Source organism: Littorina saxatilis, linkage group LG17 (genome assembly GCF_037325665.1).
Source record: "Littorina saxatilis isolate snail1 linkage group LG17, US_GU_Lsax_2.0, whole genome shotgun sequence".
Lineage (NCBI taxonomy): Eukaryota > Metazoa > Mollusca > Gastropoda > Littorinimorpha > Littorinidae > Littorina > Littorina saxatilis.
Genome location: NC_090261.1, coordinates 67,239,669 through 67,267,590, shown reverse-complemented (window position 1 = coordinate 67,267,590; position 27,922 = coordinate 67,239,669). Strand labels below are relative to the sequence as shown.

The 27,922-nt window shown below is 43.2% G+C and overlaps 3 protein-coding genes and 1 long non-coding RNA gene across 5 annotated transcripts in view; all 4 read left to right on the top strand.

Moving 5' to 3' along the window:
• Window positions 1-908, top strand: part of LOC138952278 (E3 ubiquitin-protein ligase UBR2-like) — an 85,517-nt gene extending 84,609 nt beyond the window's left edge. For both annotated transcript variants that reach the window (XM_070323913.1, XM_070323912.1), the window contains exon 45: window positions 573-908. In XM_070323913.1, coding sequence (XP_070180014.1) covers window positions 573-720 — 148 coding nt within the window. In that variant the 3' untranslated portion in view covers window positions 721-908. The remainder of the gene's footprint in view (window positions 1-572) is intronic.
• Window positions 909-913: 5 nt separating this feature from the next.
• Window positions 914-5,925, top strand: LOC138952279 (uncharacterized). Its single transcript, XR_011451339.1, has 2 exons — window positions 914-2,648; window positions 2,703-5,925. It is a non-coding gene; the product is annotated as an uncharacterized lncRNA (long non-coding RNA).
• Window positions 5,926-7,031: 1,106 nt separating this feature from the next.
• LOC138953383 (uncharacterized) lies at window positions 7,032-10,509 on the top strand. The gene is made up of 2 exons (XM_070325183.1): window positions 7,032-7,086; window positions 7,355-10,509. Exons 1-2 carry the CDS (start codon window positions 7,032-7,034, stop codon window positions 10,507-10,509), a joined length of 3,210 nt encoding a protein of 1,069 aa, XP_070181284.1.
• A 2,140-nt stretch (window positions 10,510-12,649) lies between these two features.
• LOC138952276 (uncharacterized) lies at window positions 12,650-27,700 on the top strand. Its single transcript, XM_070323910.1, has 5 exons — window positions 12,650-12,750; window positions 15,634-15,690; window positions 21,276-21,366; window positions 25,116-25,237; window positions 27,198-27,700. The coding sequence occupies exons 1-5, from the start codon at window positions 12,738-12,740 to the stop codon at window positions 27,299-27,301; spliced, it is 387 nt and encodes a 128-aa protein (XP_070180011.1). The 5' UTR covers window positions 12,650-12,737; the 3' UTR covers window positions 27,302-27,700.
• The last annotated feature ends 222 nt before the right edge of the window (window positions 27,701-27,922 follow it).

Sequence of the window (27,922 nt, the reverse complement as noted above, 5' to 3'; positions counted from 1 at the left end):
GGCGGCCGGGATTTGAACTCACGACCCTCCGATTAGGAGGCCAACGTCTTACCACTGCGCCACTTCGCCCGTCACAATGCCTTTCAAATGCCTTCACTAATGAGAATGTTTGTTCTGTGTGTGTGTACAGGCGCGGGAACCCCCTGACGCTGTGCCACTTGGCCCGTCACAATGCCTTTCAAATGTCTTCACTAATGAGAATGTTTGTTCTGTGTGTGTGTACAGGCGCGGGAACCCCCTGACGCTGTGCCACTTGGCCCGTCACAATGCCTTCACTAATGAGAATGTTTGTTGTGTGTGTGTGTACAGGCGCGGGAACCCCCTGACGCTGTGCCACTTGGCCCGTCACAATGCCTTCACTAATGAGAATGTTTGTTGTGTGTGTGTGTACAGGCGCGGGAACCCCCTGACGCTGTGCCACTTGGCCCGTCACAATGCCTTCACTAATGAGAATGTTTGTTGTGTGTGTGTGTACAGGCGCGGGAACCCCCTGACGCTGTGCCACTTGGCCCGTCACAATGCCTTTCAAATGTCTTCACTAATGAGAATGTTTGTTGTGTGTGTGTGTACAGGCGCGGGAACCCCCTGACGCTGTGCAAGGATCAGTACGACAACATCCAGAAAATCTGGTTCCAACACAACATCCCCCAGACCATCGCACGCAACATGAACCAAGAGTCCAACAACGGATTCCTCACCATCGAGTGGAACCATCTATGACCTGGCCACTAGATACCGCTAGATTTGTCACTGAGGGAGGGGGGGGGGGGGGGGGGGATAGGAGTCTGGCAACGGATTCCTAATCATGGAGAGGAACCAGCTATGAGATGACAACTAGATCACGCTCGTTTAGTCGGTGAGGAAAGTTTGGTTTGGGGGGTGTAACTGGGGGGGGGGGGGGGGGGGGGGGGGGGTTGGAGTCCAGTTACGGCTTCCTCACCATCAAGCGAAACCAGCTATGAGATGACGACTAGATCACGCTCGTTTAGTCAGTGAGGAAAGTTTGGTTTGTGGGGTGTAACTAAGTAACACACTTGGATTGTCCCCTAGATTTGTTCCTCCATTTTGCGTTGAGGAATATTCAGGTCTTGTGTTAAAGTCCCAGTGATTTCATAATGTAATCCTCATAATGTATGCATTCTCGCCAGTAATGTGCTGCTGTTATAGACGATTCTTGGCCACAAACTGAAGAATCTGGTTTGCAGCAAAGAATTCATTCATATCATGTTGAAAATGTACATACAGTGTGCTTTTTATTATGTCTTTGTTGTTATTAAGTGTCTGTACATATGTGACTGCTGTTGACATGGTTTATTTGCTGATTGCAAAGAAAATGAAAGCCTTTTTGTGTGGGAAAGCTGTTCTGTTGTCGTTTTTTGTTCCTTTATTTTTCTTTTCTTAAAGCGTCTGCCTTCTTTCACGCCTGTGCAGTCGCTTTAAAGGGGCTGTTCATTTCAGCTTGTGATGCGATTGAGGTATTTTTCTGTATTCTGATTCTTTCGGAATCTTTTCTAGTCAGTTGCATTCTTTAGTTCTTCCTCCTGTATTAATCAGTGAGCAATTATGATTAGATCGTCTGTGCCAATTTAGATTGCCTCATGCCAGATATAAACAAAAAAATTAAAATCTTTATTGGTTAGTTACATTCTTTAGTTCTTTGTCCCGCTCTGAATAGAGAAGGGGAAAGTATGTTCTGCATGTTATTCAGATTGTCTCATGCTAATTCATTCAGAGAAAAAGTTGAGTGTATCCATAGACTTGTTGTCATGATGTAAGTTGTTTAAAGATGGTGTTGGGTGGGTGTGGGGCAGAGGGTTAATAACTTCTCGCTGTGTAGAGGTAATTGATGTGTCACACATTAACTGTATCAACCCACATTGTTCAGCCTGTCCTTAACTGGACGAAGTGGACTACGCGAAGCTGGCCGCACGAAGCTAGCTGCACGAAGCTTTAGCACTGAGATTTGGGTGAAAAGACTGCTCAATGAAGGACCGCCTGTATAGTCGGTATGAAAACTTTGACAGTCTTTTGAAATTGTTGACCGATGTTATGGATTTTTTCGGCTTTGGTAAGAAGTGATAGCTGATAAATTGAAAAAGAAAAGTTCCCATTTCCAGGCAGTTTATTTCATGAGATGAAAAACAATGAGGCCTGACGACCTTGAATCTTCCAACCAGTCCATTTTTGCTTACAGATACATGTGAAGTAGCACCTGTCTGCAATGACTAACAAAGGGTCCGACCAAAAGTGGTCTCTATGGACAAGTGGTCTCTATGGACAGGTGAATTAAAAAGAGAGAAAAACAACGCGTCAGGAGATGGCTGCATAAGGCAGGTGGTCGTTATGGAGAGGTGGTTGCTGGGACAGGTTATGGAGAGGTGGTTGCTAGGACAGGTTATGGAGAGGTGGTTGCTAGGACAGGTTATGGAGAGGTGGTTGCTAGGACAGGTTATGGAGAGGTGGTTGCTAGGACAGGTTATGGAGAGGTGGTTGCTAGGACAGGTTATGGAGAGGTGGTTGCTAGGACAGGTTATGGAGAGGTGGTTGCTAGGACAGGTTATGGAGAGGTGGTTGCTAGGACAGGTTATGGAGAGGTGGTTGCTAGGACAGGTTATGGAGAGGTGGTTGCTAGGACAGGTTATGGAGAGGTGGTTGCTGGGACAGGTTATGGAGAGGTGGTTGCTAGGACAGGTTATGGAGAGGTGGTTGCTAGGACAGGTTATGGAGAGGTGGTTGCTAGGACAGGTTATGGAGAGGTGGTTGCTAGGACAGGTTATGGAGAGGTGGTTGCTAGGACAGGTTATGGAGAGGTGGTTGCTAGGACAGGTTATGGAGAGGTGGTTGCTAGGACAGGTTCGACTGTACCGTACGCTCATGCACACCACTACAAATCTGTCCTGGCTTTTACGCTACATCAGAGCATCCAGGTACTTGCACACATACACAAAACCAGCAGTGTGGCTGATTCTTCTGCAGAGTGGGACGTTTTGATGAATTCACTTTGCTGATTGACAATGACTTCATTCACAAAAATAACCACTCTGCAGAAAAAAGCAGCCAGGCTGTCGATTGTTGGTAAGTGTTCCAGTGGGAGGATGTTGTTATTCCACACAGATGCTGGGACAGATCTGGGATCATTCATGAGATGATTTGCATCTGAAGTTTATGTAAACATTGACAGCTTTATTGCATTGCCATGCTAGAACGTAAAGCAGTTTATCAACATAATTTTGAACGTCAAGCATGTTCTTCGGTGGCAGAATTCTAACATTTTATCAAAAACTATTTGATTGTGTGTGTATGAATATTATTTTTCCTAGTTTTGTTAGGTCTTGCAGTGGGTTTGGGTTTGCTTTGGTTTGCTTTGGTTTGGTGTTTTGTTGCTTCTGTTTTCCTCAGCTACAGATTTTTGTCTTTTTGTTTTAGGCTTTCGTTTCTTAATGGCAAGTTGGTTTGAGTTGTTGACAGTGGCTGAAGGTGGAGAGCTAATAAACATATCCCAGTGTACCTAGGGGTACTGTGATAGTTGGTTTGAGTTGTTGACAGTGGCTGAAGGTGGAGAGCTAATAAACATATCCCAGTGTACCTAGGGGTACTGTCATAGTTTGTGCATAAGGCAGTTTCCAGTTACAAGTCCAGTTGATGTATGTGTGTGTCTGTTAGGGCTGAAAAATGTGTGTCTTTGGGCTGAAAAGTGTGTGTGTCTGTTAGGGCTGAAAAGTGTGTCTTTGGGCTGAAAAGTGTGTGTGTCTGTGGGCTGAAAAGTGTGCGTGTGTGTTTGTTTGTGCGTGTGTGTGCGTACATGTGTGTGTGTGTGTGTGTGATATTTTACATGTACATATTTAGGTTTGTGGGTTATAGGTGTTATGCTGTAAACAAATATACAGTTGATTATTTGTGAACAGAAGCTAGCTGGATATAAATATGCAGGAATGTTACAGTTTAGCAAAATATTTCCCCATGTATTCCACTTTTGATGTGTTTTGTTCTTGGTTCTTGGGTTTGAGTAATTCACAGAAATGTCTGAATTTCACTTACATGTATACCCATTTTGTGTGAAGCCTGACCGCTTGTGTCAATCCATGGACAGTGAACGTTTGCAAGCTTACACCTCCACACAGCTTATTTTCATTTTCGTTTCTTTTAGTGGATGCTGTGAATGCAATAATGACAGTGAGTAACGTCAAAGGCTAGTATGCTTTTTTTTTTTTTACTCTTACCAATGTAATTTTGCCACATGAGTAATCATTCTTCTTCACCTTCTTCTTCTTGTCGATCGCCTTGACACTTGGAGTCCAGCTCTGGATATGAAGCTGGTGGTCTTTTGTAGAGCCTCCACAGGTTTCTCTTGTTCACCTTATTTGAACCGTTATTCTTTCAGCTGTGTGTTGTGCCACGCGAAAAGACTGATATTTTAGCCTGTTCCAGTGGAGACAAACCAGTAGTTTGTTTCCAGATCACAGTGTGCTTTTGCACAAGTGTACCATGTCAGAATATGCTTGGTTTTCTCCCACTCTCTCCTGTAATTCACTGTATGTATACTGTATACTTAAGGGTATTAAGGTAATTTTAGTAGAATTTCGCACAGAAGATAGTAGTTCTCTTGTGATTGTGTATGGTAGATGTACATATCCACTGGTTTGTATTGATGGTTTTGTATTTATGCCCAGACTTGTGTGAATTTTTGTAAATACTTGTCATTTGTGTGTTTTGTACAGTGGTCATTATAACGTGGGTTAGCCCATAGGACTCACGTATATACTTCCCGCTGAAGTATCTGTCATGAGATTTGGAGCGTGCAGCATTGAATAAGGCATGCATGAATGTTCTGTTTTAATGATCGTAACTGTATCCGCCCTATAACCTGCATGATATTTTTCTTAAACTCGGGTGGAATGCAACAGTACTTGCATGCAATAAATTCTTTGATTTTTGTCACTTGAGTAAGCCTTTTCCTGGCCACATCATCTGAAACCATTTGCGATGCCGAAGTTCATAAACAATCAGACGCCTCTCCCTGCCTCTCAGTCTTGTATTTTGCTGGCAGCCTATATATTTTTGTTAGAACAATTCTTTCTTTGTTTGGGCATGTAAGTGGACTTTCACTCATGATGAAAAATATTTCTCTTTCAGAAAGTTTCTTTTCAGCATTTGTGACAGCGTGCAAGAAGACCGGTATTCTGGAATTTCGTTTTGTTTTCGTTTTTTGTAGAAAAGATGATGCTGAACAAAATGCACAAAAACATATTTATTTATCTTTCTTTTTTTGGAATTTCAAGCTTCTGAATTCACAAAAGTCAGATATGAAGGTTTGTGGACATTTAAAATGAAAAGATGGGAAATTGTTCACACGGATAAACGGTTGTATTAATGAAATAAGCTATTCAGTTTTATTTTCTTTCGTTTGGAACTTTTTTTCAGTGTTAGACCCCGTGGTTAGGAAAACTCAAAATATATTTTAACAGGTCTGCCTACCGTTACGGAATTTCCGTATTTGTCCCGGAAATCAATAAATTTTATCAAGTGTTCCGGAAAATACGGATGTTCGAAATGCGTCCCGGAAACTCAAAAAAATTCCCCCGGACCCCCCTAGCCGGCTTGCTTGCGCTTCGCGCAACCTCGACTGTTGCACTTCGCGCAAAATCGACTTCTTTTAATCTTCAACAGAACTTTGTCCCTGAAGCTTAATTTCACTTGGAGGGTAGGCAGACCTGTATTTACATCAGTACATTTTAACACGCCGACGGTTTTCAGTGCTAAACATGAACGGTGTTGTGCAACTTTACTGAGTTTTTTTGTATGCTAGCTGTCACATTTTTATGAAATTTGCTGAAATAGATAAGGATTGCAGTCACATTGGTTGATCAGCATTTGCCCTAATGCCATGAAAAGGTAATGGTATTAATAAAGATTACACACAAACCAGTGATGCGTGTGTGGGGCTGTGTGGTATGTGTGGGGCTGTGTGGTATGTGTGGGCCTGTGTGGTATGTGTGGGCCTGTGTGGTATGTGTGGGCCTGTGTGGTATGTGTGGGCCTGTGTGGGCCTGTGTGGTATGTGTGGGCCTGTGTGGTATGTGTGGGCCTGTGTGGTATGTGTGGGCCTGTGTGGTATGTGTGGGCCTGTGTGGTATGTGTGGGCCTGTGTGGTATGTGTGGGCCTGTGTGGTATGTGTGGGCCTGTGTGGTATGTGTGGGCCTGTGTGGTATGTGTGGGCCTGTGTGGTATGTGTGGGCCTGTGTGGTATGTGTGGGCCTGTGTGGTATGTGTGGGCCTGTGTGGTATGTGTGGGCCTGTGTGGTATGTGTGGGCCTGTGTGGTATGTGTGGGCCTGTGTGGTATGTGTGGGCCTGTGTGGTATGTGTGGGCCTGTGTGGTATGTGTGGGCCTGTGTGGTATGTGTGGGCCTGTGTGGTATGTGTGGGCCTGTGTGGTATGTGTGGGCCTGTGTGGTATGTGTGGGGCTGTGTGGTATGTGTGGGGCTGTGTGGTATGTGTGGGCCTGTGTGGTATGTGTGGGCCTGTGTGGCTTTGTGTATGTCTGGGGCAGGTAATAACAGCCTGTCTTTCATGTGTGTGTCAGACCGGCACTGTTTTCTACAACCATGAAAACATGCCAAAATAACACATTCTTTTTTTTACTCGTTTACTCACAGACTGACACACACCCGCTGCTCCAAACCACCCTCGTTCTCTCTGTCTCTAAACGGCGATAACTTGTAGCAGCTTGATGGAAATTGGAACATTGAACTTGAATCTTGCCGATCCTTAATGTAGGTGCATCGATAGGCACATGGGTTGGTAAAGCAGGACACATAGCCCAAAGTGAGGGGGAGGGGGGTGGAGGGAGACATAGCCCAAAGTGCGGGGGAGGGGGGTGGAGGGAGACAAATTCTGAAGTACTTAATTAGTTGTGCTTTATTTGACTACAACTTTTTTTTCTTGGCGTTGTAAGTTTCAATAAGACATAAACTAGGAATTACGGTAATTTACTGTATACACAAATCAAACAAACCATGGCTTGACCCAAATGTGGCACCACCAACCTGCCGGTCACTTTGAGGGTGTGGTGTCCAGAATGTCTTGTCAGTGGTCAAACTACACGTACTGTATCTGCCAGCAGCCCAAACTACACGTACTGTATCTGCCAGCAGCCCCAGTGGTCAAACTACACGTACTGTATCTGCCAGCAGCCCTATCCAGTGGTCAAACTACACGTACTGTACCTGCCAGCAGCCCCAGTGGTCAAACTACACGTACTGTACCTGCCAGCAGCCCCAGTGGTCAAACTACACGTACTGTATCTGCCAGCAGCCCCAGTGGTCAAACTACACGTACTGTATCTGCTAGCAGCCCCATCCAGTGGTCAAACTACACGTACTGTATCTGCCAGCAGCCCCATCCAGTGGTCAAACTACACATACTGTATCTGCCAGCAGCCCCAGTGGTCAAACTACACGTACTGTATCTGCCAGCAGCCCCAGTGGTCAAACTACACGTACTGTATCTGCCAGCAGCCCCATCCAGTGGTCAAACTACACGTACTGTATCTGTCAGCAGCCCCATCCAGTGGTCAAACTACACGTACTGTATCTGCCAGCAGCCCCATCCAGTGGTCAAACTGCACGTACTGTATCTGCCAGCAGCCCCAGTGGTCAAACTACACGTACTGTACCTGCCAGCAGCCCCAGTGGTCAAACTACACGTACTGTACCTGCCAGCAGCCCCATCCAGTGGTCAAACTACACGTACTGTATCTGCCAGCAGCCCCATCCAATGGTCAAACTACACATACTGTATCTGCCAGCAGCCCCATCCAATGGTCAAACTGCACGTACTGTATCTGCCAGCAGCCCCAGTGGTCAAACTACACGTACTGTATCTGCCAGCAGCCCCATCCAATGGTCAAACTGCACGTACTGTATCTGCCAGCAGCCCCATCCAGTGGTCAAACTGCACGTACTGTATCTGCCAGCAGCCCCAGTGGTCAAACTACACGTACTGTATCTGCCAGCAGCCCCATCCAATGGTCAAACTACACGTACTGTATCTGCCAGCAGCCCCAGTGGTCAAACTACACGTACTGTATCTGCCAGCAGCCCCATCCAATGGTCAAACTACACGTACTGTATCTGCCAGCAGCCCCATCCAGTGGTCAAACTACACGTACTGTATCTGCCAGCAGCCCCATCCAGTGGTCAAACTACACGTACTGTATCTGCCAGCAGCCCCAGTGGTCAAACTACACGTACTGTATCTGCCAGCAGCCCCAGTGGTCAAACTACACGTACTGTATCTGCCAGCAGCCCCATCCAATGGTCAAACTACACGTACTGTACCTGCCAGCAGCCCCATCCAGTGGTCAAACTACACGTACTGTATCTGCCAGCAGCCCCAGTGGTCAAACTACACGTACTGTACCTGCCAGCAGCCCCATCCAATGGTCAAACTACACGTACTGTATCTGCCAGCAGCCCCAGTGGTCAAACTACACGTACAGTATCTGCCAGCAGCCCCATCCAATGGTCAAACTACACGTACTGTACCTGCCAGCAGCCCCATCCAATGGTCAAACTACACGTACTGTATCTGCCAGCAGCCCCAGTGGTCAAACTACACGTACTGTATCTGCCAGCAGCCCCATCCAATGGTCAAACTACACGTACTGTACCTGCCAGCAGCCCCAGTGGTCAAACTACACGTACTGTATCTGCCAGCAGCCCCAGTGGTCAAACTACACGTACTGTATCTGCCAGCAGCCCCATCCAATGGTCAAACTACACGTACTGTATCTGCCAGCAGCCCCAGTGGTCAAACTACACGTACTGTACCTGCCAGCAGCCCCATCCAGTGGTCAAACTACACGTACTGTATCTGCCAGCAGCCCCAGTGGTCAAACTACACGTACTGTATCTACCAGCAGCCCCAGTGGTCAAACTACACGTACTGTACCTGCCAGCAGCCCCATCCAGTGGTCAAACTACACGTACTGTACCTGCCAGCAGCCCCAGTGGTCAAACTACACGTACTGTACCTGCCAGCAGCCCCAGTGGTCAAACTACACGTACTGTACCTGCCAGCAGCCCCAGTGGTCAAACTACACGTACTGTATCTGCCAGCAGCCCCAGTGGTCAAACTACACGTACTGTATCTGCCAGCAGCCCCATCCAGTGGTCAAACTACACATACTGTATCTGCCAGCAGCCCTATCCAGTGGTCAAACTACACGTACTGTACCTGCCAGCAGCCCCAGTGGTCAAACTGCACGTACTGTATCTGCCAGTGGTCAAACTACACGTACTGTATCTGCCAGTGGTCAAACTACACGTACTGTACCTGCCAGCAGCCCCAGTGGTCAAACTACACATACTGTATCTGCCAGCAGCCCCATCCAATGGTCAAACTACACGTACTGTATCTGCCAGCAGCCCTATCCAGTGGTCAAACTACACATACTGTATCTACCAGCAGCCCCAGTGGTCAAACTACACATACTGTACCTGCCAGCAGCCCCAGTGGTCAAACTACACGTACTGTACCTGCCAGCAGCCCCAGTGGTCAAACTACACGTACTGTACCTGCCAGCAGCCCCAGTGGTCAAACTTCACGTACTGTATCTGCCAGCAGCCCCATCCAGTGGTCAAACTACACGTACTGTACCTGCCAGCAGCCCCAGTGGTCAAACTACACGTACTGTATCTGCCAGCAGCCCCAGTGGTCAAACTACACGTACTGTATCTGCCAGCAGCCCCAGTGGTCAAACTACACGTACTGTATCTACCAGCAGCCCTATCCAGTGGTCAAACTACACATACTGTATCTGCCAGCAGCCCCAGTGGTCAAACTGCACGTACTGTATCTGCCAGTGGTCAAACTGCACGTACTGTATCTGCCAGTGGTCAAACTACACGTACTGTACCTGCCAGCAGCCCCAGTGGTCAAACTGCACGTACTGTATCTGCCAGTGGTCAAACTGCACGTACTGTATCTGCCAGCAGCCCCATCCAATGGTCAAACTACACGTACTGTACCTGCCAGCAGCCCCATCCAGTGGTCAAACTACACGTACTGTATCTGCCAGCAGCCCCAGTGGTCAAACTACACATACTGTATCTGCCAGCAGCCCCAGTGGTCAAACTACACGTACTGTATCTACCAGCAGCCCCAGTGGTCAAACTACACGTACTGTATCTGCCAGCAGCCCCAGTGGTCAAACTGCACGTACTGTACCTGCCAGCAGCCCCATCCAGTGGTCAAACTACACGTACTGTACCTGCCAGCAGCCCCAGTGGTCAAACTACACGTACTGTATCTGCCAGCAGCCCCAGTGGTCAAACTACACGTACTGTACCTGCCAGCAGCCCCAGTGGTCAAACTGCACGTACTGTACCTGCCAGCAGCCCCAGTGGTCAAACTACACGTACTGTACCTGCCAGCAGCCCCAGTGGTCCAGGGAATGGAACCCCCAAGTTGTACCAGTTCTTCTCCCAGGCTCTCCCAGCTTCTGAAAACCAGAGCCAAGAGAAACAGTACGTGGCACTGTGGGTCCCATGTCCTTTTTTGTTAACAGTAACGAACCGTTTGGACAGAAGCTCAAATGAAAGAAAACGAAAGAAAACAATCGATGACCTCATAATGAATAATATTGGGCCAAGAATGGATAACTAAATGTCAACCTAGGTTTAACCTGCATTGATTTGATTGGTATAATGTTTGAACAGATTTTACATTATCGTGATAAAGCTACCTTGAATGATGCATAGAAGTGATTTTTAACTCTCAGCTTCACGTAAACCATCAGTTTCTGGTCACAGACACTGTCAGGCTTTTACACACAGTACAAACCCTTTCGTTAAAACACTCACCGCTTGAGAACATCCCAGGTGCCCTCCGTAAAGAGCGAGCATTTTTCAAAGAATTTATTTTTGCGTGGCCAGTACCACGCCTCGTTTAGCGCTAGAACTAACTTTTAAAATCTAAATAATAAATTGACAGCTTGTAACACAAACATTCTTAAATCATAAAAGATTTCTTTTTTCATCAAGACAAGATCCGTACAACTCGAAGTTTTGAACGTTTTAAAAGAGGGAGCCCGGAGGTATACAGGCCACGCAAGGTCGTGTTTCCCCAAGCAGACGAATTTTCTGCACATCGCTTGCTTGTTTGAAGCTAACCGCCGCCCGGCGCAGATAAGTTCATGTCACTAGCAGACGAAATTGTAAAAAAGAAGGAAAGTGTGTGACACGGGTCCACGATGGCTCGGGGGTAAAATAAACCACGAAATCTGGTGTGTGGTTTACGCAAGCTAAATAGCCATTAAAACGAACTGTGTCATTTAATGCTGTTAAATGCTATTGCAAATGCGTTCCATAAGGTTAGAACTGCTTTTTTCGTGAGAAGAGTTAAATCGTTCTGTAAACCATTTGAGGCAGACTGGGGCTTTAAGCGACTGAAAAGAAAGAGCAATAAAAAAAAGAAAAGAGACATGGAAGAGAAGGAGGGAGAGTGGGGGAGAGAGGGGGGGGGGGAGAAGAGAGCTACAGAAGAGGGGGAGAGAGAGACACACACACATACAGACAGATAGACAGACAGAGAGACCGCTTCAGAAGGAGAGAAAGATAGAGCTAAAGATAGAGAGAGAGTGTGTGTGTGTGTATGCGTGCGTGCGTGAGTGCGTGCGTGCGTGAGTGCGTGCGTGCATGCGCGCGCGCCCCCGCGTGTGTGTGTGTGGGTGAAACATGAACTGGTCCAACGACAGGAAACAGATGTTTGAATAAAAAAGGAGGGGTTAGGGAGGAACGATCAAGTTTTAAATCGATCAGCTGGGCCTGTCCCAATCCGTCACTTCGATATCATTCGCCGTTCGTGTGGCAAGGTTTACATTGTGGTGTCGAATCACTTCACCAGCGCCATCGGAAATCCCACATTTGCATTTTTCTCGCTTCTCTTTGCGCAGCTTTTGTACTTTTGCAAATGCTCTTTCCAACACTTAGATTTGACTTCGGTAGTCCGTCTTAATTTTTTTGGTGAGATACATTTTCAATAGCCTAATCATATTTATAAGGCCACTAAGATTGTCCAAGAAAAGATAACGTAAAGTTATTGAGTCAATCAGAGGTTTGTGGACTGTCTTCCTGCTACTTTCTTTGACTGTTAAGGTCCAGTTAGAAATCAACTTAATGAAGAACGAATATTGGAACATTTGGTTTTCCTCTTTATAGAATCTCAGCATGTTTTGGGGAATGTTGCAGACAGTATCAAGTTGTAAGGACATTTGTGTGGCGCATCGTTCAATTATTGGAATACGGGTCAAATGGTACATGTTTTAAAATGTTTGAAACATGTCGAGAGTATAGAAGCCGATAAAAAAATAAAATTAAAAAAAAACCACTTTCGAAACAAACCAAAAGTGAGGAAAAAATCAAACAAACCATCAAACATAAAAAAATTGCGTTGATTCTTTTTTATCAAATTTGTTAGCACACCTTGCCTTAATGAATATTCATACACATTGCTGAAATCATGCACACCTGCTAACTATAGCCCATTGATACCGTTAATCGTGACAGACATGATCAATTAAACAATTTAAAGTCCTTCAAACGCTGTATCAACACCAGACATATCGCTCACACATCTGTACAGTATAAAGAGCATCCTTCGAGTCCTCACGTCCAGAGCAGCGAAATAGTTGATTGAATTTGTAGGTTTCAAACACTGATTGACTTTGAACACGATGCTGCTGCTTGGTATGTATAGCAACTCATACCACGAAGTAAATCACTGCAATTTCTCCATGTCAGATAATACAGTTAATTTGATTTGAATGATTTGAAAAGCGTCTATTTAGTATAGATCGGCTTCTATAATCTCGACACGTTTATTTAGTATAGATCGGCTTCTATAATCTCGACACGTTTATTTAGTATAGATCGGCTTCTATAATCTCGACACGTTTATTTAGTATAGATCGGCTTCTATAATCTCGACACGTTTATTTAGTATAGATCGGCTTCTATAATCTCGACACGTTTATTTAGTATAGATCGGCTTCTATAATCTCGACACGTTTATTCTAATGCTGTTTTCACCACACCTGAGTAAGGTTTCTCCTCGTTGAGACAATAAAGTGTTCTATGTCTATATATCTATCTATCGTGCTTATATCTCGAGTCAGCACTGCCGTTGCATTTACGTTCAGCTGACAGCTCGGCTCGCCGCTTGTTGACTTTACATCAACATGCCAGAACATCAATGTTGAAATGTTCAGAACATTGTTACACTTATTCAAAGATAAATATTAACTCGTCTTCTTAATTTCACTTGTGGAGAAAAGTGCAGTACACATACATTTTTTGTTGGTATCTCTTATTTTCCCCATAGAGACCTTGTAAGTGTACAAGACGAGATACAGGACGAACAGCCCGTGCGTTGAGCAGAGAACTGAAGTAGGTCATTTTAAGCTGACAACTTTTGTGCAGCCAAATTGGGTTTTACTCTATTCCTTAGCACAACTCCGGTACCGAGCGAGTTAATTACTTTCACATGTGTTGCTGAGGCGAGCGTGGCTGGCCCTGGGAAGCCGACTGACCACAGAGGGGCCTTTGTTCTAGCCCCCCCCTCCCCCTCCCGCAACTGGACTTTACCCCCCACGTAGCTATAGGAAATGATTCGAGTTGAAGACTGATTTTGGGATCTTCTTTGCCCTACCTTTTCTTGTAATGTTTTGATTACATCGTTTTTGGATACAACATATAAAGTCCCTTTTTGTTTTAGGACCATCTTTGTTAAGTTTTACAGTCAGTGTTTATGAAGGTTTAGTGAAGAGGGGCGTGTTCTTGTTACCCTCTCTTTCGTTTTACCCCCTTCTTTCGTTTGCTGATTGCTAGGCTTGACGTTTCCTGCTGGTATACTCACAAACGCGTACTCTCTCTCTCCCTATTTTATTTTGCCATTCTTTTCCTCGGTATCCCTTTCATTCGTATATTCAACACATGTATTCATTTATTCAGTAGAATATATGCGGCTAATGCGAATGTATAAAGACAGGATGAAACCGGTGTGTGCCTACGTTTTTGTATGGCAATGGCCGTTGTTGCTTTGAGCACGCAGCGTTATTGTGGGGTTTTACGGGCATGGATTTGCCGTTTGATACGAACGTCTAGCGTACGTTTTGTGTATTAAAGAAGAAGTATTTTTGTGTGAACATAATTGCTCAGTCTTTAAGAGACAGAGTGTAACTGGAAGTTTTGCAGTTCGTCTGCGTTTTTGTCTACCTACAAGTTTTTGGTATCTACAGATACGTTGTAAGGTTTGTCGTTTAAGGACATAGTTATGTTTGTACATCATTCTTCATGTGGGTTTTCTTAATAGAAGAGCTTTTGTGTATATTTGAGGGATTTAACTTCAGTTGATAAGGAGGCTGGCAGCAGGCTCGGAGCCCTCCACCTCCCCTCCCGTTTGCTCCCGCGCTGCCAGAGCGAGATTCTCATTGGTCTCGCTAGGGTGACGTGGGAGGAAGCCCCGTTAGTTATAAAAGCCGCTGTCCTCACGAGGCCAGGGGGAGAGATAACTGAGTTGGGCAAAAGGTGCGGGAACCTATGCCATCTGCTTGGTGCCTCTCCCCGAAAGATACGTTGAGTTGGGCAAAACTGAGGTGCGGGAACCTATGCCATCTGCTCGACAGTGTCTTTCCGGAGTTGCGTGTGGTTTAGTGCCTGACCACGTCCTCAAATCGCAGCTCCAGTCCCAGCCAGCAATAGTGAACAGTGCGCGCTGTTCACTCGGTTTCCACAAGGCTAATTAGAGTAGTGCGAAGCTACTCTAAGGTTACCAACAAGCAGTGATCGAGCGGCGTCGCTCGATTTTGTCCAGGCCCCGAACCCCTGCCCAATTTTTCCTGCAGATTAGGACTTAGGTTTTGTTTTTGGAGAGTAAGTTAGGTTGCCAGGGTACCAACGGGTCATGCCCGATTTTTCAGCAGTTTAAAGACTTAGTTTTTATTTGTTAGTATATAGCACGGCCATCAACATCGAACGCAGAAGAAGAAGAAGAATTTGTTAGTATAGAAGGACAGACTGTGTTAAAGCCAACCTAGATTCTTTATATATATATTTTCTATGGAAGAACCCACGTATGTTTTTTTGACTGTTTTGGTCTGAATACAATTTGAAATCCTATTGTACTCTTGTTGATTTTGCATTTTGTTCGTCTGTTCGTCTGGTGCGTGTGGTTTGAATGCCATCCTGACAAATGTCTTTTAAAACCGCATGCACGGTAACATCTTAGACACAGACAGTTAATATTCCCGTGAAGCTACCACCGCGCGTACCGCTCGGCTTTACACACTGAAGGGGATTTTTGACACATCGATTTTCACCGGTGCTCACCGAGTATTACTTTTTGATGCAGTCAACCTCTGTCTTTTTCAGAAACCAAGAAAGGTATGTAGTTGGACCGTTTAATTATTGACAACACAAAACATTACGTTCACAAATATATCAACCCAGCGGTTTTTTTAAAGTGCATAAAAAAACCACCTATCAGACAACACGTATCTCAAAATGTTCAGCCGCTTGCAGGGAAGTCACAAGCAAGGCAATTTATTTGTTTTTGATTTGTGTGTTTCTCAGCTGTGGTGCTGTCCTTCTTGGCTCTGGGGATACACGACACTAATGCGTGGTTCTTCGGTAAGTTTGCATAGTCTTCTTCGCTCTAATCTGCTTAAGTTAAGTATATTTCAAAACGTGCTCACATGAGAAAGCGTGGTCTAAAAAAAGGTTACCCGTTTTTATTTTGTTCCTAACTGAAAATTTGTTTAACAGTTTTAATTTAATGTTCAGTTGCAGTATAAAAGAGACCCTTAAATCGATGAGAATGACAATTTGGATGACATTTGCCATTGTATTGCAAGTCATGAATCCAAAATGGATGACGCGTATTTGCATCTAGATCGGTATGTACGACTTTGACGAAAAAGGCAGAAAACTGCTGACTCTTTTGTATCAAAATTGTGAGATGTAGCACTTTCTCAAATGTAATTTAATCCAGTTGGCGTTCAGATTGAAAATTATTCTGTGATTGGTCAGATTGTCTAACCTCTTTATAATTTACCGGTCTTCAATTCCCGTTGAACACTTACTTATTGAAAGGCTTCTATGTAAAACGTCGATGTCATCGTTGATTGACGCCCGACCAACGTCTGATTGAAAGTGCTACGTTGGACTTCGAATTAGGCTTTGGTCGGGCGTCAATCTTCAACCATGATCTCGAAGTTTCAAAAAGAAGCCTATCAATTTGTAAATTTCATCCAATTTGATGTCCATACAGTTTCCAAAGTCTCATCTATATTTCAACTGAAAGAGCATGGAAATGTGATCAAATAAAAACATGAGGAAGCACAAAATGATATAGTGGATACAATTTTGGGCCACCCTGTGAAAAAGAAACAATGCAAAACGGCTTCTACAGCAAAGAGTCTTCATCCGTGCAAATCAGGTGGCATTTACAAAAACAACCAAAAAACAACAACATAAAACAAGATGAATAGTTGAAGACAGACAGAAAAAGAAAGACGAGAATCTCAGGCCGATCGATGCAGACAATATCTATTGGACTTTAAGGTGCAGTCCAGACAAAATGTGTCCAGCTTTATTCAGTAGTTTCAAGATCGTTCAGTTGACTTTCCATTGTTCAAAATGTGTCCAGCTTTATTCAGTAGTTTCATGATCGTTCAGTTGACTTTCCATTTCCTGGAAAAGTAGGGGCGACCACCCCCAACCAGGCGCGTCCACAGTTGGCGGATAGTGGGGTGGCCTTCAGATATGGAGGTTAGCTGCGAGATAAGCCAGGCTTGCCAGGACGTATAAGCAGTCGCGGACCAAATGGCGGTGCTTCCAGCAGGATGGGGCGGGGTAACAGGTGGTACTGTTACTCGCAAGAAATACCCCAGGTGTCCAATTACGGGAGCACCATGCAATCAAGAGCCGCATTATAAGCTCTAGCTCTGGGGAAGGTCACCTCAGATATACAAACCAGCCAGCTATGGCCAAATAGCCGGGTAGACTGGACTCGACAGCCCTGTAAAGCCACGAGTCTAGGAGAAGGACCACTTCGATATAAAAACACGCTAAAGTCGGATGAGTTGGGCCATGTATGGCGCATAACGGCAGCTTACCGCATCAACGCTCAAATGACAGACTTTTCACTTTTCAAAGATACTGTTATTCCGATGTAAACCATCACGTTAACCACATTGGATCTCTCCGGGTTGTTACTTGGGATACGAGCATGCCTCCACTTGCACACATTCCAACATTCAACAGCCTGGTAGCTGCTTCATGTTCACAGTGGACTTTGGTTTTGCTTTTATCGGTGTCAATCAAATAATCAATTCATGAAAACATTGCCACTCTGTAAATACTGCTGCCAAACTGTGTTTTTTGGTAGGGGCATAGACCTATATCTAAATATAGATCCCTGGTAGGGGTCAAGGAAAAAGAATGTGTGTATTCTATGCAAATAGTTCGACTGAACTGTGGTTGTTAAAAATCACTGTCTGTGTGTATTTATATGTGACTAGAGGAATACCCGGCTTCGCCGGGGTGAATCGCGAGACAGAGACAGACAGCGTGGCGGTTCACCACAATCACCTTTGAAGGCGAAGTCCTGTCAAACGGGATTGAGAATTTTAGAGCTTATTTCTTAGCCTTATATTATCTGTTGTGGCTTCTCAAATGCCAGAACATACAGACAGACAAAAGCCGCCAGACCCCATCACAAACAGAACTATAAATTGATTCGACCTTTTCACTTTGACAGTAAGAACAACTTACGGGTGCAAGGGAAGCGTTCTGGACAGCGCAGTGACATTCTAAAAATAGTAACGTAGAAACGGGAATATGGATTGAAGCCACACGAAGGAAGGGAGATAAACGCAAAACACTGGAGAAGATAAGGAAGAGTTACTGGGAATGGTGAAATGAACAGAAAAACCAAAATCGGTTCAGCGCTGCGCGCTGAGAGCACGTGTTGAAATATCTCATCGATGATATTGTGTCCGGGGTGTAGCTGAATACGGTGTCCAAATTTGAAAAAGATCCACCGAGAACTTTGGCTTTGGTGTGTCGGTATGGGGGCCCGGGTAGCTCAGGTGGAACCAAAATCGGTTCAGCGCTGCGCGCTGAGAGCACGTGTTGAAATATCTCATCGATGAGGTTGTGTCCGGGGTCTCTCTGAATAAGCCCACCAAATTTGAAGCAGATCCATCGAGAACTTTGGCCGTGCATCGCGCACAGACAGACACACAGACACACAGACACTAGTCGTATATATATATAGATGACTAAGTGCCAAAAGGTGCGCACGAAAAGCAGACAAAGGGGCTAAAAAATAAAAGTTGACAAACACGACTGATATTGTGATTTTTGTTAAGACAACAGATGCTGGAACCCAATTACGAAAAGAAAAGATAAATTTACCCAAATGATTTTACAAATAACGATAATTTTGTTCGTTATATCATTCAAAACGGCACTGAGTCATAGCATTAAGGTTATCTCGCACGTTTTTAAAGCTAGGGCTTTGAAACTTGGCACACAACCAAAGTATAATGACCTCCAGGTATGGTGCACATCACATTAAACAACATTGAATTTCAAGGTCACAGCGAGGTTAAATTTCCTTTGCAAACTGGAAAATTGTCGTTGTCACGTCTTACATGTTTTAATACTAGATCAGTTAGACTTTACATACTTCACATACTTTCAGCATTTTTATAAAACCTCATTAAAAGTGACCTGGTGGTTAATCTTTGTCAAAGTTCAAGGTCACAGTGGGGTCACATCTGGTCCAAATGTGGAATATTTTCAATTTATTCAGCGCGTTTATAGCACGAGCTTTGAAAATACACACAGTTCTAGTGTATAATGTTCACACACGATTAAAGTCTGGTTGAAAAAGTCAAGGTCACAGCAGGGTCGCGTTGAGGTCAAACATATACATTTTTCAATGAGGTTTTCTCATATGTTTTTGAAGCTAGGGCCTTGAAACTTGGCACACTACGCAAGTTAAATTAAACCTCATCAAATTCCAAGGTCACAGTAAGGTTAAAGATCCTTTAAGGATATTTTCTAAAAAAGGTGACCGCCTGGTTAATGTTTGTCAAATTTCAAGGTCACAGCAGTGCCATCTGGCTTAAACTTTGAAAATTTGTCAATTTCTTCAACTAGTTTTATAGTGTTTGAAGTCATTCACACATGATGAAAGTCTGGTTGATAAAATCAAACGTCAAGGTCGCAGCGGGGTCGCATTGAAGTCAGACACATACAATTGTCATTTTCACGAACGCCTTTTAAGCAACACCTTTGAAACTTCACACATTCCAAAGTTTTGATGTGGTTTGGTTATAATCAAAGTGTGGTCAATTTCCATGATTGAGAGCATTCAGAGGGGTCAAGTTGAGGTCACACAAAAAGTGATAATCTTTATAAGACTCACGTTTGCTGCTATTGCTCACTTGACATTGGTGAAAGTGCTTATTTTATAATTGTTGATCTTGATGGTTTGACTAATCAATATTACCAGGATCAACCATACCAGATTTCAAAGTCCAGAAGTTGTCAAACCTCAAACCTGTTGGAATTTTCAAAGATTTAAGCATCAACAAATTTCTATTTGATTTGACCTTAAATAACAGATTTGACCTTAAATCTTAAAACAGATCAACCAGACTTTGGTTTTATATAAATTGAAGTTCAATACAATTTCCTTTTTTTTTTACCCACACGAGACCCTGCTATGACCTTCACATTTCTCAAGGATCAACCTTGAATTCTCCATGTTGAACAAGCATTAAGCAAAAGCGTTGTTTGAAGTTTGAAGGTTCTAGCTTCAAAAATCTCTGAAAAAATATGTTTCATCCGTTTTCTGAACCACATGTGACCCAGCCGTGACCTTGAAATCTGACAAGGGTCAACAAGACTTTTACCATGCATGGGGGCGATTAAACCCCAAATGTGTGTGAAGTTTCAAGGTTTCAACTTAAAAAACGTCTGAGAAAAATATACATTTTCCTTTTTGGACAATGTGTTGCACGCAAGACAACACGACAAACGCTCGTGTTATCATTCTTTTACTTTAAGGTCGACTTGCGTGCCCGCTCTTTCGCTAATCTCAATTAAAATTCATCTTGGAAGTTCGGTTTTATTACGCTTTTAATTAAGAAGATTAAACTAAGACAACAAATAGTTAGTTTTACCCATTAAACTCGATAAGGTAGTGACATTTTATGTTGAACGCAAGATGGTGTCGCACGCAAGATCTGAAAAGATGTTGACGACATAATTTCAACACTTGATAGCGCATTCGTGGTTCGTGATTTCTTCACAAATTTTGAACACAGAATGTGTCACGTGGTTCCGTAGATGAAGTAGATCTTTGTACATGTAAATTTTGTTTTTAAAAGAAAATAACCGTTAATTACCGAACATTTTGTCGCACGCAAGATATGACGAAATTTTCAAATCGTTTTCAAAAATGCTGTTCAAAAGTTCTGCAGTCTTTGCTGGATTACTTGAAAGACAGCAGTTTGATACACCGTTATCGCTTGACGTGTCGACATCATATCCAGAGTTTTTGAAAAAGAAATTTAGTAAATATCTGCGATTGAAAAATGTATGCCGTGATGACGACACATCTTGCGTGCGACACCTTAAAATTCGGTTATCGAAAAAAAAAATTCTCTCGAGATTTAGATTTGACCGTTTGGTCTCGTCTGTAAAGCGATGTTTCAGGCATTCAATCAAACTAAATGCAATTCATTTGTGCTGCTTGTTATTTTTCTGTGGCATATTCAAAACACGAGGTATCACGATGTCCTTTTTCAGATGGCCGGTTTTGGCGTTATTTTTGACTTTAAACAAAGATAACTTCAAAACCGTTCAAGTCAGACACACGAAATTATGTCCACTATCTCTTCGCACATTCATCCACACACACACCAATTTTCAGCAGACACACGTTTTTAGAAACATTTTTATTGTAAAACAAAGTTGTCTTCTGTTCTGTGAGCACCTTTTGGCACTTAGTCATATATAGATAGAAGTCAATGAATAGTCAGTCATATTTTTGATGTTGATAAACCTTGTGAATTCTGTTTGTTATGTGCAAGTGTATATAATAGAAGAAAAAGATCAAGAAAAAAAATCATTGTCTTCTGGCCGTAAATATGACTGTTTACAACGGATTAACTTCAGTATCTTCAACCATTTTGCAGACTGGGGCAAAGGCAAGCAAGAAGGTTGTACAAACCAACCCACCACTCCTCGGAATGGCCAGGTGTTCTGCAAGCCCAGCGACAGATACAAGTAAGATTTAGGGATTTTTACACGCACGCACGCACGCACGCACGCACGCACGCACGCACGCACGCACGCACGCACATATACACTGGCACACACTCACGCATGCACGCACACACACACAGACACTAACACACACACACACAAAATCGCACACACGCGCACATCCTTAGCCCGTTTAATAGTTAACATCTGAATCGGCATCTTTGAACAATTTCATCACGCGTAAAAATACTTTCTTATTGTGACAGGGAGACTACCGTCGCCCTTCACAGCAGACTCTGCAGAGTTGTTCGCCTTAGAAGTTGCGAGCTATTTATAGCTCGCAAGGCAACACCTGTGGATTGTAGAGTTCTGTTTGTGATGGGGTCTGGCGGCTTTTGTCTCTCGGTATGTTCATGGATTCCTTTGCGAAGTTTTTATAGGGCTTAGAAATAAGCTCTAAAATTCTCGGTTTGATTGGACTTCGCCTCCAAAGGTGATTGTGGTGTTTCGGCACTCGGTTACATTGGCATTTCTTCTTCATGTAAGGCCACAGATACTTCTCTTAATTCGGATGCTGAGGTTAATCTCAGCACTTCTTCCTGAGCTGCGGAATGCTTTTGTGAAAGCTCTTCTTCGAGACTGGTGACAGATTTTTCTCTTTCTTCTGACGCAGATCTTAGGGCAGAGATTTCTTGCTCGGATGTAGTAAGCTCTTCTTGGAGTTTTGCAATGGAAGTTTTCTTTTGGTCCATGACACAGGTCAACCTCTGAACCTCCTCTTCTGCCACATGTAGTTTTTCAGAAATATCCTCTGTATAGGCTGTCTTTCCTTCCACAACAGAATTAAGTCTTTGAACTTCTGAGGACAGTTCCTGTACTTGCTGAGACGTCTGCAATTCTTTATCAGAGAGTTCTTCCTTGAGAGATTCTATTCTTGTTTCCAGTTCCTTTTCTTGTTTAGCGTGGGACTCTCCAAGATCTTCACATCTCTTCTGGGCTTCTGCAAGCTGAACAGAGAAGTCCGCTTCCATCCCTTTGATGCAAGAATCTTTGTGCGACACTACATTTTCTAGCTCCTCAGTTTTCTTTGTCAGTTGTTCAGCTTGATGTGAGTACTTTTTGACAGACTCACGAAGGGCAGATTCTCTTTGTCAGTTGTTCAGCTTGATGTGAGTACTTTTTGACAGACTCACGAAGGGCAGATTCTCTTTGTCAGTTGTTCAGCTTGATGTGAGTACTTTTTGACAGACTCACGAAGGGCAGATTCTCTTTGTCAGTTGTTCAGCTTGATGTGAGTACTTTTTGACAGACTCACGAAGGGCAGATTCTCTTTGTCAGTTGTTCAGCTTGATGTGAGTACTTTTTGACAGACTCACGAAGGGCAGATTCTCTTTGTCAGTTGTTCAGCTTGATGTGAGTACTTTTTGACAGACTCACGAAGGGCAGATTCTCTTTGTCAGTTGTTCAGCTTGATGTGAGTACTTTTTGACAGACTCACGAAGGGCAGATTCTCTTTGTCAGTTGTTCAGCTTGATCTGAGTACTTTTTGACAGACTCACGAAGGGCAGATTCTCTTTGTCAGTTGTTCAGCTTGATGTGAGTACTTTTTGACAGACTCACGAAGGGCAGATTCTCTTTGTCAGTTGTTCAGCTTGATCTGAGTACTTTTTGACAGACTCACGAAGGGCAGATTCTCTTTGTCAGTTGTTCAGCTTGATGTGAGTACTTTTTGACAGACTCACGAAGGGCAGATTCTCTTTGTCAGTTGTTCAGCTTGATGTGAGTACTTTTTGACAGACTCACGAAGGGCAGATTCTCTTTGTCAGTTGTTCAGCTTGATGTGAGTACTTTTTGACAGACTCACGAAGGGCAGATTCTCTTTGTCAGTTGTTCAGCTTGATGTGAGTACTTTTTGACAGACTCACGAAGGGCAGATTCTCTTTGTCAGTTGTTCAGCTTGATGTGAGTACTTTTTGACAGACTCACGAAGGGCAGATTCTCTTTGTCAGTTGTTCAGCTTGATGTGAGTACTTTTTGACAGACTCACGAAGGGCAGATTCTCTTTCTAAGGTAGACATTTGAAGAGTTACAATTTCTGCTGCCAGTTTTTCTGACTCAGTCTGTTGCTGTAACTCAAGTTCTTGCAAAGCTGCTTCCTTCTGGCTGATAACTGACTCTAAGGATTCCACTTGGTCAGAGAGTTGAGTGATCTGCTGCTCCTTGGAAGCAATGCTGTTATTAAGCTCCTCCTCTTTCAGTGTGGCTGCCTGCTGCAAGGTTTCTATCACAGCCTTGTGCTGTGTCTCTTGCTCCAGGAGGGCCGTTTCTTTCTGGCTGATCACAGATTCCTTTGTGACAGAGAGACTACCGTCGCCCTTCACAGCAGACTCGCAAGGCAACACCTGTGGATTGTAGAGTTCTGTTTGTAATGGGGTCTGGAGGCTTCTGTCTCTCTGTATGTTCATGAATTCCTTTTCGAATGCATAACAGTTTTAATAGGGCTTAGAAATAAGCTCTGAAATTCTCAATCCTGTTTGATTGGACTTCGCCTCCAAAGGTGATTGTGGTGTTTCGGCACTCGGTTGCATTTGGCGTCGTCGACAGGGATGGGACTCAACATGATATGTTCAGGAATGGCGTTATGGCCACTGAATCATTTTTGTGCTGTTCCCATTCCACGAACCTGCGAGGAACCTAAGCTTGGCGGGTCCATGGTTCGGAACTTTGGGGACAAAGTTAATTCAAACGGGGGAGAGTGTGACAGGGAGACTACCGTCGCCCTTCACAGCAGACCCTAAGGTGATTGTGGTGTTTCGGCACTCAGTTACATTATTATTCGGATTTGTGAACACTAGTCTATTTAACACATAATCACAAAGTTGATGGTCATGGATGTAAACAAGTGCGAGAATACGTTCTGGTTTTTTTTTAATGTTAAATATGTCTGTTTGTCTTTTCGTTCTGTATGTCTTTATTTCTGTCTTGTCTCAGTGGTTTTCTGTTTGCCAGAAAAATCATCAATGCCGCTCTAGACTAGAAAAAGAAACTTTATCATGGCCCTTGAATAAACATTTTGCGTGGGAATATCTTTACTTAGTATTTACCCATAAGTGCCTTCTATCTATGTTATGAATCAGTCATAACTTTAATAAGTTTTGAATGGTAAATGATGAAGGCTTGGTAAACCATCAAAATAACAAGAAATTCCTTCGAGGTAGGAAAAACACCCCCGTTGGTCAAAGGGAAATAACCATTCTCACTGCCACCAACTGAGAAGGTTATTTCCCTTTGACACTCTATAAGTCCTTGTAGAATCTTAATCCACCAATAACTCCGTAACCGTGTACTTCAGTGTCCATTATGCAGGAACTGTCGCAACATTCCTGGTCTGTCGCAAACAAGTCACGGTTTGACGCAGAATTCACCCGCTGTCGCGCAGCAAGAAGGACAAGTGCTTGGTCCTCAATCATATCTCTCATCACCCTGTAGCCTGTGTTCCATTTTTCAACACACTTTTTGTAACCAGTTTTAAACATTAGTGCCGACCATGTGTGCTACTTTTGCTAGTAGAATTATGTACTATGTCCCACTGTATCCAAACCTGGCTACAAACCGTGTTTTCAAAAGCGGAACACTTATGTTAGAGTGAATTAATAATGATGATGATAACAACAGAACATTTATATAGCGCTTCCCACAGCTCGAAGCGTTTTCCAGGTTCTATAGATCTAACAACAGCAAACATAATACAATGTGCATGTTAATTGCAGAACTTGTTGGGCGGTGTGCAACCCCGGGTACCAGTTTCCTGACGGCTCGGTGCAGATGGAGGAGAGATGTGAATGGAACACGAAGGAGTGGAATCTGTCTCCCATCACCCCCGACTGCCGGCGTGAGTAACGAGTGTAACGACCATGCACTTAGGCCAAATAAAAATATATGTTGGGTCAGGGTAACGTGACCCAAAAAGATAAGGTCGGTTGGTCGGCATTTTTTTTAATTCAAAACAATTTTTTTTTTTTTTTAATAAATTTAGTCGATTTTAAAGGAGGTTACTTCCCTTAGTCTCGGTATGGTTGGCAAAATGTGCCAACAGTTTTTGATTTGTTGAGAAATGAAAACAAAGTTTTAGGGTCGGCGGGAAAAATATATCAACATATACCCCAAACCAACATATATTTTTATTTGACCTTATCAGTCTAAAGACATAGTGCTTGCTGCCGCGCGAGCCGAGAAAATGTTTTCTCTTTATCTCTGCTGCACTGGGCGCAAAACCCCTCCTCGCGGAGGTGTTTCCAAACACATCATACGTAGGGTGTTATTAACAAAAGGCACACACACAAAAACCAGCTAGAAAAACGATCTTGGGGTCAGTTCATTATCTGTTTCATAAGTGTTTGTCAGTTTGTCTGCTTCGAGTACCTTTGGGTCGACGCACTAGTAAATGTAACTTTTTGTTTTGTCAATAAAACATCTTCCAATTACCCACCATTCTTGGTTTTTGATTGTAATATAACCAATACATTTAGCGTTTGATTGTAATATAACCAATACATTTAGCGCTTGATTGTAATATAACCAATACATTTAGCGTTTGATTGTAATATAACCAATACATTTAGCGTTTGATTGTAATATAACCAATACATTTAGCGCTTGATTGTAATATAACCAATACATTTAGCGTTTGATTGTAATATAACCAATACATTTAGTGTTTGATTGTAATATAACCAATACATTTAGCGTTTGATTGTAATATAACCAATACATTTAGCGCTTGATTGTAATATAACCAATACATTTAGCGTTTGATTGTAATATAACCAATACATTTAGCGTTTGATTGTAATATAACCAATACATTTAGCGCTTGATTGTAATATAACCAATACATTTAGCGTTTGATTGTAATATAACCAATACATTTAGTGTTTGATTGTAATATAACCAATACATTTAGCGTTTGATTGTAATATAACCAATACATTTAGCGTTTGATTGTAATATAACCAATACATTTAGCGTTTGATTGTAATATAACCAATACATTTAGCGTTTGATTGTAATATAACCAATACATTTAGCGTTTGATTGTAATATAACCAATACATTTAGCGTTTGATTGTAATATAACCAATACATTTAGCGTTTGATTGTAATATAACCAATACATTTAGCGTTTGATTGTAATATAACAATACATTTAGCGTTTGATCAAAACTGTATTAAAGGCGATATACTACACAATACAGACATACATATTACATACAGACAGACAGACAGACAGACAGACAGACAGACAGACAGAAAGTGCCGGTGAGTGAGAGAACGGGAGAGATAGAGAAAGAGACAGACAGACAGAGAGAGGGAGAGAGAGAGAGAGAGGGTGAGAGAGAGAGAGAGAGAGAGAGAGAGAGAGAGAGAGAGAGAGAGAGAGAGAGAGAGAGAGAGAGAAAGAGAGAGAGAGCGCGTGAACGTGAGAGAGAGAGAGAGAGCGTGAGAGAGAGTGAGAGAGAGAGAGAGAGAGAGAGAGAGAGAATGGGAGGGGGGGGGGGGGGCTACATCTGTTTTCTGCTCAAATTAATTTTCTTTAACAATTCAGATTTGTTTTCCAATTAGGAGGGGATGGAGGCATATCATCTACTTCATTCTGTTCCAGCACGGCCGGCTAGGGAAAAGAATTCTAGTACAACGTGTACTTTTAGAGCAGACTAACTCGCCTTACTCTAGTATCCCCCTTATTGATATATAAACGGGGTGATAGTTGGATTTAGTCGTTAGGAAATGGTGAATAAGGGGTTCCCGATCTCTTTAGTAAACTGCAGTAAGCTCTTCTTCCTCCGTTACAGCGCAAACGTCGACACCTTCACCGAGAAGGTCAACAACACCAGCATTCTTTCCATCGAGACGGTCAACATTCCCAAGACTGTCGACACCTGCACGAAGAGGGTAAACCTGCGGGATTGTCAACAACTGCAATGTTGTTCAACACCAGTAGGATTGTCAACAGCTTCTATACTATCAACACATGCAATAGGGCCACCTAATAGTTTTCCCTGAATTGATTTTCACGCCAGCGGCAAAACCTGAGCATAACTTTTGTATTGCAAATGTCCCCTGCTGTAAACAGAGAAATATGTTCCAAATCAGTCACGATAGAACAATAAATGTATGTAAAACGCAGTAAATGATAAAGGATTAACGTTGGTTTTATTTTTATTCTTGCTTCGAATTTTCCATAGTATGTAGATCTAGGCTTGAAACTAGAGATCGTGGACAAATTAATTCATAACTTTTAAAAAGCAAAATTCTTATGTAGTATTATTCAAGTATTAAAGTAACTTAAAAATACCTTCTGGTTGTTGGCATGGAGATGTGTGTTTTGCTTGTTTGCGGGAATCGCTTGTGTGTTTTCTGGGAATCGCTGCACGCACGCACGCACGCACGCACGCACGCACACATACACACACACCCAAACACACACACAGAAACACACACACACACACACACTTACAGACACACACAAACACAACCGCATGGCCATGCACACACTCAATAACATGCAACACGCACA